The sequence below is a fragment of the Sebastes fasciatus genome, chromosome 20 (assembly GCF_043250625.1).
Source record: "Sebastes fasciatus isolate fSebFas1 chromosome 20, fSebFas1.pri, whole genome shotgun sequence".
In the NCBI taxonomy this organism is placed as follows: Eukaryota; Metazoa; Chordata; class Actinopteri; order Perciformes; family Sebastidae; genus Sebastes; species Sebastes fasciatus.
In genome coordinates this window covers 19,658,869-19,671,388 of record NC_133814.1, presented here as the reverse complement: position 1 = coordinate 19,671,388, position 12,520 = coordinate 19,658,869, and the positions used below count along the sequence as shown (strand labels likewise).

The window sequence follows — 12,520 nt, the reverse complement described above, 5'->3', positions numbered from 1 at the left end:
AGCTGTTGTTGCCTGTTGGGCTGCAGCTTGCCATGTTATGATTTGAGCATTTTTTATGCTATATGCAGTACCTGTGAGGGTTTCTGGACAATATTTGTCATTGTTTTGTGTTGTTAATTGATTTCCAGGTTATAGTTATTAATGTGACATCTACCAAAGTGCACTACCTGAACATGGCCAGCAGGGCGGCTCCAGTGAGGCTGCGGGTGAACTCCTGCAAGTCTTCATCAGTCAGCCTCTGACACTCAGGAACCAGCGTGATCCAGCTGGGGGCAGCATGACGTTCCCGGTGTGCACGGCGCACAACGCTCGCCGGGAGCCGCTGGAGCAGCCGCATCAGTCGGGCCTGCAGGGTGCACACACACATTCAACATTAGCGTTATCACCCAGAGACACATTCGCACAGTCTGACGTAAACAGATCTGTGATATCGCTCTTTTCTCCGGCAGCTGTGCATTTCATTATTGTGTTGTTAGTGTGAAGAGAATCCTGAATGACAGGTTATAAATCAAAGGAGTGTGACAGCAAGCAGCAGAAAATGAGTGTGTGCAAGTAAGTGTGTGTGTGTGTGTGTGTGTGTGAGAGAGAGAGAAACTTACCTGCCAGCGACCGTGATTGGAGGGATGGTAGAAGGAGGCAATGCTGTTGAAGAGGCAGGTCAGCTCCTTCTGTGCAGGGTTTCCTGGTCCTCCCTGCAGGGGTTCAAATCAGGTAATAACCATAATTAAGCAGCAATTAAATATAGTTTTTTTTAGGGCTGTCAATCGATTAAAATATTTAATTGCGATTAATCACATGATTGTCCATGATTAATCGCAAATTATTCGCACATTTTTTATCTGTTCAAAATGTACCTTAAAGGGAGATTTGTCAAGTATTTACTACTCTTATCAACATGGGAGTGGACAAATATGCTTGCTTTATGCAAATGTATGTATATATTTATTATTGGAAATCAATTAACAACACAAAAGAATGACAAATATTGTTCAACAGGCAACAACAGCTGTCAGTGTGTCAGTGTGCTGACTTGACTATGACTTGCCCCAAACTGCATGTGACTATCATAAAGTGGGCATGTCTGTAAAGGGGAGACTCGTGGGTACCCAGAGAACCCATTTTCATTCACATATCTGGAGGTCAGAGGTCAAGGGACCTCTTTGAATATGGCCTTAACAGTTATTCCTTGCCAAAATTTAGCGTTTGGAGTGTTATTTAACCTCCTTTGTATGACATGGTACCAATGGATTCATTAGGTTTTCTAGTTTCATATGATACCAGTATCTTCACTCTAGCTTTAAAACTGACAAAATCGCAAACTGCATTAATGTGTTAAAGAAATTCTTGGCGTTAAAACGAATTTAGTTAACGAGTTATTATCGCGTTAACTTTGACAGCCCTAATGTTTTTTTTTAATGTATTTTTAGGAGAAAAAGTCTGCAGAGTGTGTACCAGAAGTGCCGTGATCCACAACACCAAGTGTCCGATGTCATAGGAGTTGGTGAGATACCGCGGTGCCACCATCTGACTGACCCCAACTGGAAGGTTCAGACTGCGCAGGATCCTGGTGAAGATCTACACACATACAGAGTAGAGTTTATCACAAGGCTCCCAATAAAACACAGTAACAGACACACTCCTGCAGCCACATAAGTCTGCTAAAAGGACTCACTGTGGGGATATAAGGGATCCAGTCCACGTAGCCGATGTTATCGTTGGCGAGGCGAGCAAACAGGTTCACTAGGTGCTGTGGGACGAGATCAGACAAACAATCACTGCGAGCACAGAGAACATTCCCAGAAGCCAAGAACGTCATTCCAAGAATTAAATATAGCCACTTTGAAAAAAATAAATGTTCAAGAAGGGAGGAAGTGTGCATGGCCAGGCCACTTCAGGCCACTTCAGGCCGCTTGAAAGCAGAGCGGAGGCACAAAATGGAAAATCTTCATGCCGATGCTTCAACAACATTTCAATCATCGTCGTCAGGAAATGTGTGTCACTCCAAATGACTGTGTCCATTTTTAGGAAACTGGAAAGCCAAGTGATTCATTGCTCAGTCATTTCAAAATGTTTTTAAAACCCCACCACTTGCTGCTGCGGATTTATACAAAAAATTTGAGAGGTGGAATTTTTGATTAATTTCAACTTCATTTAACTTTGCTGCGGCATAAAGACTTTCAAGCCAGTGAACAGTGAGGTGTCAAATAATTAAAAGAAAGAAAAAATACCATAAATACTGTGCTTATGTGTGTGTGTCTTACCCCCTCCCAGCTTGGCTGATTTTGCACTGACGTCCAAAGATTCATTAACTCATCAAACCACAACCTAAAAACACACAAAAAAACACCATTATATTCACACACACACACACACACACACACACACACACACACACACACCTGAAGCTGAATTCCCCTCATTTATCTCCAATTCCCCAAAATATGAACTCCCTCCCTTGTTGATTCCGGAGGAGAGAGAGAGAAACTGAAATGGAAAAAAATAGAGTATTAAAGATGATGTATTGTGGAAACTGTGCGGAAACTGCTGATGAATCCAAGACTAAATCCAGACAAATAGCTTGCGAAAGAGCAAATACACTGAAGAATGCGGCGAACGCTGTGAAGAGGCTTCATAGCTGGAACACCATGAAGGGTGAGGAGAGAGAGAGAGGGGCAGAGGTTTTCCAAGGCAGCAGAAATATTAGCAAAAACAAGGAGAGGGGGGAGCACTGCTGACGCAAAAATAACTTTATTTATTGATAGTCCCAGGTGAAAAGGTGTATTACAGAGCCTGAAAGATGTGGTTATACATGACACATGGTCATAAGATCCAACCAAAAGATTAAACAACAAGTTAAAGGTCCCATATTATGCTCATTGTCAGGTTCATACTTATATTTTGTGTTTCTACTAGAACATGTTTACATACTGTAATGTTCAAAAATCCCTTTATTTTCCTCATACTGTCTGCCTGAATATACCTGTATTTACCCTCTGTCAGAAACGCTCCGTTTTAGCTAATTTCAACGGAATTGCAATGGAATTGCGTTGCTAGGCAACAATTTTTGTCCATGTTTACTTTCTGTCAGCTGATGTCATTCACATACACTGCAACAGGAAATAAACTGGGACACATTTAGAATGTTTATGTTTAAAACCGTGTAATGGTCTAAATATTGTATATTTGTGACATCACAAAAGGACAGAAATCCTAACGGCTTGTTTCAAACGCACAATTTCTGAATACGGGCTGTGCGTATTTCTCCGTATATTGAACGTTTCAATACTTTCACAGTATTTATATAGCACTTAAACCTGCTTTATACTGTAACAGACATGCCAATCTCACTTTTTACAATATGGGACCTTTAAGTTTCCATCTTAGGACCAAAAAGACTTTACCTTCTTTTTCTGCTGGCAGAGATTGTTCTATAAATAAATAAAGGCCGCTTTTGATAACACTATAAACCCTTTGTGTTAGCTCTGGCCGAGACAAGCTGCACTTATAATATAAGTTTCTTAACAGAGCCGTTCCAGTTGGCCCACTTACTGGAAGCCCTGGCTGTGCTCTTCCGGTGGCATGATGGTGGGCAGGAACAGCTCCATGTTACTGACGGCCTTCTGCATGGCCATGTCAAACACACACAGCAGGGGGCGCCACTCATCCAGCATCTCCTTGGTGGACGACGCGGGGAAATACCTGGGAAATTCACACACAAACACACGCACACACACAGGCAAGGACAGACGTGAGCACAAATAGATGCGGACAAGCAAAGACAGACTGGAGATACAAATACACACATTGATCTACGGCACGCAGCTCAACCGGAGATCAAAGCAACGCATTATCCTGTGCACAAATGACATGATCACAGAGGATGAGACTTACAGTCTGCAGCTTTTGATCAAAGCCTTCAAAATGTGGTCCACTGAGCTGCAAACAAGCAGAGAGAGGAGGTGTGTGAGTGTGAGGGAATTCTGCTTTTACTATCTTATGAGATCCACACAAAACATTCAACAATCAGGCTGCAACTAACAATTGTTTTCCTCATTAATCAATCTGTTGGTTGTTCTTTCAATTTAATCTTTTAGTCAATAACTAGGGATGCACCGATACTGATACTGGATCGGATATTGGGCCGATACTGACTCGCATAGCTGGATCAGATATCGGTGACAATGTGGCCGATATATACAATTACATTTTATGTTTATATACATTACGTATATAGTGGAATTTTAATTCCTGTTTAAGTTTTAACCAATTTATTGCTGCATTAAAAGGTTTACACTTGAATTGTAATTCCTGTTATGTTTTTTGATTTTTTACCAAGTTGCTGGTGTATGATTTATTATTCTAATAATTAATAACAAATACATTTATATCTATGTATTTATTGGTCACATTTTGTTTTACAAAGTCAGAAAAGCTATGTTTAAGTTCAAGCCTGATGTTGTCTTACACATAAAAGAAAGATCCCAGTCACTTTCACACAGTGAGGCATACAGCTTATTAATTAAACACTGGTATCGGATCGGTACTCGGTATCGGCCGATACCCAAAGCCCAGGTATCCCTATTGGTATCGGGACTGAAAAAGTCGGATCTGTGCATCCCTATCAATAACAAGTCACAACATAGTGCCCATAAAAGCCCAACATAACATCTAAAAAGTGCTTGTTTTGTCTCGCCAACAGTCCAAAACACAATATTTTTAAAGCAAAATAACACAGAGAAAAGATGGAAATCCTCATATTTCAGAAACTAAAGGATGTCTGGCATCTTTGCTTGATAATCGGCTATTCTTAACCTTTATTTGAGGTTAACAGTCTTGCTCCCTTCTGTTTGAAAGCCCACAACAAATCAAGATTTAAAAAAAAGAAAAAAAAAGTAGCTAACCGGAAGTTCGAACACAAAGGCAGAAGAAACAAACTAATAAAAGTGGGTGGGGCGTAATAAGGTGAATAGCATCAAATAACTAATTAAAATCAAACTTGATCAAAAAATTAACTCGTGAACATACATCAGCGTGATAAGAACTACCTAAAATGACAGAAACCATCTTTGGAAAAAAATTATTTGACGTGTACTTTAACTTTTTAGTTTGGGATTTATGACTGTAGTTCTTTTAATACATCCATGATGTAGCCAGCGACCAGGGGGTGCGAATAAGAAGAAGAAGAAGAAGAAGAAGTAAATATGAAGCATCAACCAGTAGCTAGCTAACTAAAGTGGGTTTCCACCAGTTTCCAGTCTTTATGCTAAGCTATGTTAGATGGTGGTAGCTTCATATTTACTGTACAAGAGTGCAATCTTCTCATCTAACTGTCTGAAAGAGGCGAGTAGATGTAGTAATAACGGTAGTAGTAGTAGTAGAAGTAGTGGGGAGTACATGAACAGTAACAACAGTGTTTCAACTCCTCCCAACAGGTCAATGTAAAGGTATAACATCATACTTGGGGAACCAGATGAGTCCAAGGTGTTCATTTTTGGAGTAGACGACGCTCTCGTAGAGATCATAGAGGGGTCGCCACGGCAACTGTAGGTCATCCCTTGACAGCAGCTCCTTCTTCCTGTTTGAAAAAAGAAGCCAATTATTGACTTGTCTGGCTTCTTTTGTAAAAGATGTTGCAGGACTTCACTCAGTTTCTTTGATATTTAAACCTTTGAAAAAGAGAACCCCAGTTAAGAGAAAATGATGGTAATAATGTTCTATGGATGTGAGAAACTACAGGGTGTCTGAAAGAGTCTGTAATCATGGGGAAATTACTCAGGCTGCGCTCAACATGATGCCTGCCAACTTCCCGACATGTCTGCAAACAGAGCACTGTGATTTCTTTGTATTCAATAAAGCACAACTGGACTGACAGCTGCAGACATTAGTAATTTGCAGGTGTAGACTCTTAGACTACTGAAAGTCGACGCGGCACGCAGTGGAGTTACCTCATGATTCTTGATTTTTCAAACGCCCTGTTAAGCTTTTAAATTGCCTCTAACTGATGAGTGCTTTATTATACTTAGCAGAGCCGTTTTTTTAATCCTCTTGAGAAACTTTCACATTGCTTTCTTTGAACTCTATTACTTATTCTTTGTAAAGAAAACACAGTTTCTATAGGAATAAACCCCATAGAAAGGTTGAGTCTGTGCACTGAAGAATATGCAGTTTCCACAGCCTCACATTCCTCTTGTCGTCTCCTCTCTCATTCATCTAACAGCTATGGAACAGACTCTCATTGGGGAGATTTTAAAATTGAAGGAAAGAAGAGACAATGGGGGAAATGACGGTGAAACGCGAGAAAAAAAGAAGAAGCCAATTGAGACCTGATGCGTGATGTTGAGTATCAAATTCATCTCTCAGCTGTGAGACCTGGCACTTAATATACGGTTAGCCCAGATCTTTCTCTTTTCATCTAATGGAAAACACTCAGACAAATGACAGCTACATTCAGGTGTTGTTTTGTGATGGATGTGAAAATCGTGGAAACAACTGGAGACAAATGGGAAGTGATGAATGTGACCGTCGTGGAGAATATCCTGCAGCCGCCGGAGTAGTGGTTTTAGAGACGAAAGCGGCAGGGAGTTACGATGTAGGTCACGGCTTAAAGAGCAATAAATGTACACTTAGGCCAACATACTTCACTGTCCTTTTTTCCTTACCATGTGTGGGGGGTAACTAAGTACATTTAATCAATAACTCTACTTACTGTACTGTCCTATTTAGATTTATATTTCCATTTTCTGCCACTTTAAACTTTTACTGCACTACATTTCAGAGGGAAATTGTCTGTGCGTTCCAGTACCCACACAACCATACTATTTAGTATGCCAGAAAAAGATTTAGTATGCCCCAATACATATGTCAAATGCAGTATGCCAAAAATACCAGGAGATCCTACTACACCCTGTCACATTATGCAGTATGCAAGCCAGCATGCTTTTCTGGCTAGGGCAGCTGCAGTATGTACTAAAAGTAAAAAGAAAAAGGATGTGATTTGGAACGTAGCCATTGTACTTTTTATTCCAAAGCATTTATTTGACAGTTATGGTTGCTAGTTTCATTTCAGCTTGAGATTGTACACTAAAAACTAATATTGAGCTAAAAGAACCCTATTCGTTTTGGCTTGTTGCTCCTTCCCAAAAAGAGAGATTTCCCTTCTAAACTGCTGAGATGGTTTCACTTAAATAACAGTTTGAGGCGTCAAGAGGTAAAACTATCCAATATTTCTCAACAAAAAGCAAAGATTAGAGAAAAGGAAGTATAGGAATACAGAAGAACTTAGTTTTTTCTTCCTTCATATACCACATTAATCATCTAATGACCCCCCAGATTTATTTAGTGACCCTTTTTAAGAGGCCTGAACCTTAGGTTGGGAACAACAGGACTAAACTACTGAGCTCCACCTCAACCACATACAACAGTAAAATGCTGCTTATGCTACATTTTTCTGCAGAACGACTACTTTTACGTTTGATACAGTACTTTGAGTACATTTTGCTGATAATACTTCTGTACATTTACTGTAACAAGATCTTGAATGAAGAACCTTTACCTGTAATGAAGTACTGTACATTTTGTTGTACTGCTATGAAGCTTTTTAGTAAAGTGTCTGAGTACTTCTGGTACTATTGATCCATACTAACTATGACTTTGTAGACTATTTCATATGATTATTATATAGTTTTTGTAACCACTACAAAACATGCATGCAAGTCATATTGTTGAAGCTGAACTGCTATTTAAATTTTCACTCCATCAACACCTACTATTGTCATCTAAAACTGAAGATCTATCTGAACTTCAGTGTTGCATTTTGTACTTTTTTATGGGAACATTTTTAAGATTGAGCTGTTTTTAAATGTTTGTTATTTTCTTATGCATTCCCTTAATGCTCTGGTTCCCCACCTGGAGGTCCTGACCCCCACTAAGACTCACCAAAGCCTTACAGGGCATCGCAAGGTCTTCTTGATTTGAAGGGGTGATTTTAAGTTTGGATTCTTTAAGATGTAAACTTAAAACTCAGAAAAGTATGCAGTTAAAACAACCAAAGAGCTAATAGAAGAATGGCCAAGCATCAGGGAGAAGAAAACACTGAGTTTGACAAAAAAGAAGCATGTATAGCTCAGAAAAATTTAATAAAAATACGTAATCCAGGCAGATTTGTATTAAAAGTTCATAAAAATAACAAGAAAACTCATCTCTGATGCAATATTCACAGTTCACACATTTTCTGTAATTAAAATACCACATCCGGAGGATTGTGCAGCCTTCATGCAGGCATCTAAGTGCTTTCTAAATTACTTTTGTTTTTCTTTTCTCAAGTCTGCAGGTTGTTTAAAGCTCCAAATGGCAGCGATCCAAATAGCGAAGAGGTAAGTGAAAAATCCACTTTAACACGTCATGGGACTCAACGTCGGTCTACCACTTTGTAGCACAGTGATGTCTACCGACTGGGCTGATCTCATTATACTAAAGGATACTAAAGGGCAGGAGAGGCTACAGGTGAACTACGAAGGAGCTGCAGTTCTCTGAGCTCCATCACCTTGTCCCCTGAGGGTGAGGAGCTCAGATCCATAGATCTATATATATATATATAGATCTATGCTCAGATATGCATCTGTGTGTGTCTGTGTGTTTGTGTCAAACCCACTTGAGGAGCTGGATGAGCAGCCTGGCGTAGCTCTGCATCATGTGAGGCTCCAGGTTGGGCAGCGTGACCAACTCATAGAGCAGCTTGATGAAGAGAATGTGGTCCTCTTTACTGAACCTGCGGCCGTACAGCTTCAGGAACCTGAGGGCGGAGGTTAGGACAGCAGATGGTCACTTCCTGCTTCCTGCTTCCTGCAGCTGACCCATATCCTCACAACACGGTAAGCACACAGCGGCCCAGTGTCACAACATGAAACCTTCACTAACCTCAGTGAACCTGAGACGCTAAGTGGACAAAGCCTGGTCTTTATTTAAAGTTACATGATGACAAGATGCTCTCTTTAGTCTTTAGATACTCCTATGATACTGATATTTTTGGTACTTTATTCCCCTTTTTTAAAAGTGCAACAGACTCTTGAACACCTAATATTGAATATTTGGGTTTTAAAGTTAACATTTATTATAGCTTTGGCCAACTGTAGGGAAATGCTGACAAGCTGCACAATATAAATACAAAATAATTGACATGTAACAAATTATAGTGCACATTTATAAAGCTTATTCATTTTATTTATGGCTGATTCTTCAACTACGGTCCAAAGTCCAACACATATTTTAAGGTTTTAAAAAGTAAAAAAAATAAATATAAAAAAGAAGAAATGTATTGATATGTTTTATTTCTCCATCCTGTGTAGAAACACTTCCTGATGGTGGCTGTGAAGAAATTATTTAAATAATAGATCATTTTTGTGATTTTATTCTAACAATCATCATTTCCATCACACCACAAAAAGGTGTTTTTAAAACAGAATTATTAACATACCTTGTGTTTTCTGAATATTTAATGAAATTTCACACACAGATGTGTGTGTGTGTATTTATCTTCAGGATATTAAAGATAATATTTTTTTCCATTATTTAGATGAAAAACAGCTTTCAGTCGCTTTCTGAGTGGTACAATAAAGATTTTTCCAATTTTATAAATTAATTGTAATCATAACTGCAGAATTTTGAAAAACTACAAAATATTATTAGTGAGATTGTGTTTTTTTCTTTATTATTAAATTTACTTAAAAATATGTGTTGTGATGGAGATGACTCTGTGTGGCGGAAAAGACCGCATGTTGTGAAAGATATGTGACAAAATGTCCAGTTTTATTATCCCTGACACAAAGTAACATCTATTTTGAAATAGAACTTTGTATTATTATTATTATTTACTTTATTTAACGTGGCAATCTTGAAGATTTTCCTTTAAATAAACTTCTGTTAAGTCACTATCTATCGCCAAATGAGGTAACACATTGGTGATTGAGCCTATGGCCCACTGATGAAAGTATTGCAATATTTATATATTTGCAGTATTATGAACTGGGTGTCTGTGGCAACATTGCCGGAAAAAATGCTGAAACACAAAATGGAACTACTTTATGCAAAAAAAGTCTGAAAACTTGAAGCTCATGTACACAGAAATGTGATTTTCTATTCTATTCCTGTGCTCTTGTATCAACAAAAAGACTCCAGACTTCTAAAGTCTGAGCTCAATTTACTGTTTTCACTCAAATGGAAATCCTAATCAACCAGGATGGAAATCTTAAGGATTGCCACTTTAAACAATTTCTTCCCTGCTCTCTATGTGCTGGAACCTACAAGCAAGTTGGACTTACTATTTGAAAAGAAAACAAAGATGCAAAACAAAGACAGTTTCACTTAAAAATGGCAATCGAACCATAGATTTCTACAGCTTGAAATGACATCTGTTTAAAAGTTAACAATTTGAAGCTTTATGATGTTTGAAATGAGTGAGTTAACTTAAAGGTCCCATATTGTAAAAAGTGAGATTTTCATGTATTTTATATTATAAAGCAGGTTTAAGTGCTTTATAAATACTGTGAAAGTATCGAAGCGCTCAATATACAGAGAAATACACACAGCCCGTATTCAGAAATGATCCGTTTGAAACAAGCCGTCAGGATTTCTGTCCATTAGTGATGTCACAAATATACAATATTTAGACCATTACACGGTTTCAAATGTAAACATTCTAAATGTATCCCAGTTTATTTCCTGTTGCAGTGTATGTCAATAACATCAGCTGACAGGAAGTAAACATGGACCCAAACTGTTGCCAGGCAATTCCGTTGAAATGCACTAAAACGGAGCATTTCAGACAGAGGGTAAATACAGGTATATTCAGACAGACAGTATGAGGAAAATATAAGTTTTTTTTTTAACATTACAGCATCTAAACATGTTCTAGTAGAAACACAAAACACAAGTATGAACCTGAAAATGAGCACGATATGGGACCTTTAAATGTGACTCCATAAAGATGATTTATGTGGCTGTAAGTTGTGATTTTGTTTGTCTTATAATAAAACAGCCTCACAGATGACCTTAGAGCCTCCATAAACTGCTGTATAGACCGTTATTATGAATCCTGAGTGTGTAATTATGTGTTTTTAACTAGTTGGCTTCAACACTCACGAGAAGAGTTTCCTGGCCCAGAAGGCGACCCCTGGCCACAGCTCCCTGAGGAGGACTGCTCTGGACAGGTTTGCCTTGATCTCCGCCAGCAGCTCCGTGGCCTCTCGGTCCAACCGGTCCGAGTACGGCAGCAGCCCGTTATACACGATCTCCTTCTGGGAGATGAACCCGGCCATGTCTCCATCCACGGTCATATCCAGCCGCTCACTTCTCTGCTGTTCTTGTGCGTAAAAAGGGTAAAAAGAAAACGCGCTCCTCTTTATCCAGTGAATGTTGTGCGCAGCCGGAGTTAGAGGTTGATAATCCGGTGTGTCCAGGCGGAAGACAGGCGATCACAGGGGAAAGTGTGTCACACTAATTGAGCTGCTGCATAAAGCCCTGAGTCTGACCTGCAATGTCAAGGTGCTGCGTCATTCTCAGTGCACACCTCACAGGTATCCATCCATCCAGGGCTTCAAGTGGACAGTAATCCACTTTTTTTCACATGTTGGCATGTCTATCAACATGTCTATTATTTCTTTAAGCATGCTATACTGTGCCTGTCAAGGCTGACCCCCATATGAGAACTATTAGGACTTTAAGAACTTTAAACATGCACTATCTACCTCTAAACATGCACTATCTACCTTTTAACACGCACTATCTACCTTTAAACACGCACTATCTACCTTTAAACATGCACTATCTACCTTTTAACACGCACTATCTACCTTTAAACATGCACTATCTACCTTTTAACATGCACTATCTACATTTAAACATGCACTATCTACCTTTAAACATGCACTATCTACCTTTAAACATGCACTATCTACCTTTTAACACGCACTATCTACCTTTAAACATGCACTATCTACCTTTAAACATGCACTATCTACCTTTAAACATGCACTATCTACATTTAAACATGCGTTATCTACCTTTTAACACGCACTATCTACCTTTAAACATGCAATATCTACCTTTTAACACGCACTATCTACCTTTAAACATGCACTATCTACATTTAAACATGCGTTATCTACCTTTAAACATGCACTATCTACCTTTTAACATGCACTATCTACATTTAAACATGCACTATCTACATTTAAACATGCACTATCTACCTTTAAACATGCACTATCTACATTTAAACATGCACTATCTACCTTTTAACATGCACTATCTACATTTAAACATGCACTATCTACCTTTAAACATGCACTATCTGCAACCATCTTGGACTCTAACCACTATGAGAACTATTAGGACTTTAAGAAACTCCTATCTCTCTATAATATATTATAGGATGCCTAGAAATCAACAGCAGCCAGCCAGACAGGCAGGTATGCATGCAGAGCTGAGATGTGTGAGCTATTCATTCAGGTTTTAGGAGCAGTGT

General features: G+C 38.9%; 1 protein-coding gene across 1 annotated transcript in view; it reads right to left on the bottom strand.

Annotated features, from left to right (window-relative positions):
* The window catches only part of LOC141758413 (proteasome activator complex subunit 4B-like), a 45,784-nt gene extending 34,136 nt beyond the window's left edge, over positions 1–11,648 (bottom strand). Inside the window, exons 1-10 of the mRNA XM_074619781.1 lie at positions 11,137–11,648; positions 8,651–8,791; positions 5,459–5,575; positions 3,892–3,936; positions 3,550–3,699; positions 2,262–2,325; positions 1,673–1,747; positions 1,453–1,575; positions 600–692; positions 168–346 (exon numbers count right to left, since the gene is read on the bottom strand). Coding sequence (XP_074475882.1) covers positions 168–346; positions 600–692; positions 1,453–1,575; positions 1,673–1,747; positions 2,262–2,325; positions 3,550–3,699; positions 3,892–3,936; positions 5,459–5,575; positions 8,651–8,791; positions 11,137–11,330 — 1,181 coding nt within the window. The 5' untranslated portion in view covers positions 11,331–11,648. The remainder of the gene's footprint in view (positions 1–167; positions 347–599; positions 693–1,452; positions 1,576–1,672; positions 1,748–2,261; positions 2,326–3,549; positions 3,700–3,891; positions 3,937–5,458; positions 5,576–8,650; positions 8,792–11,136) is intronic.
* Positions 11,649–12,520: the final 872 nt, after the last annotated feature.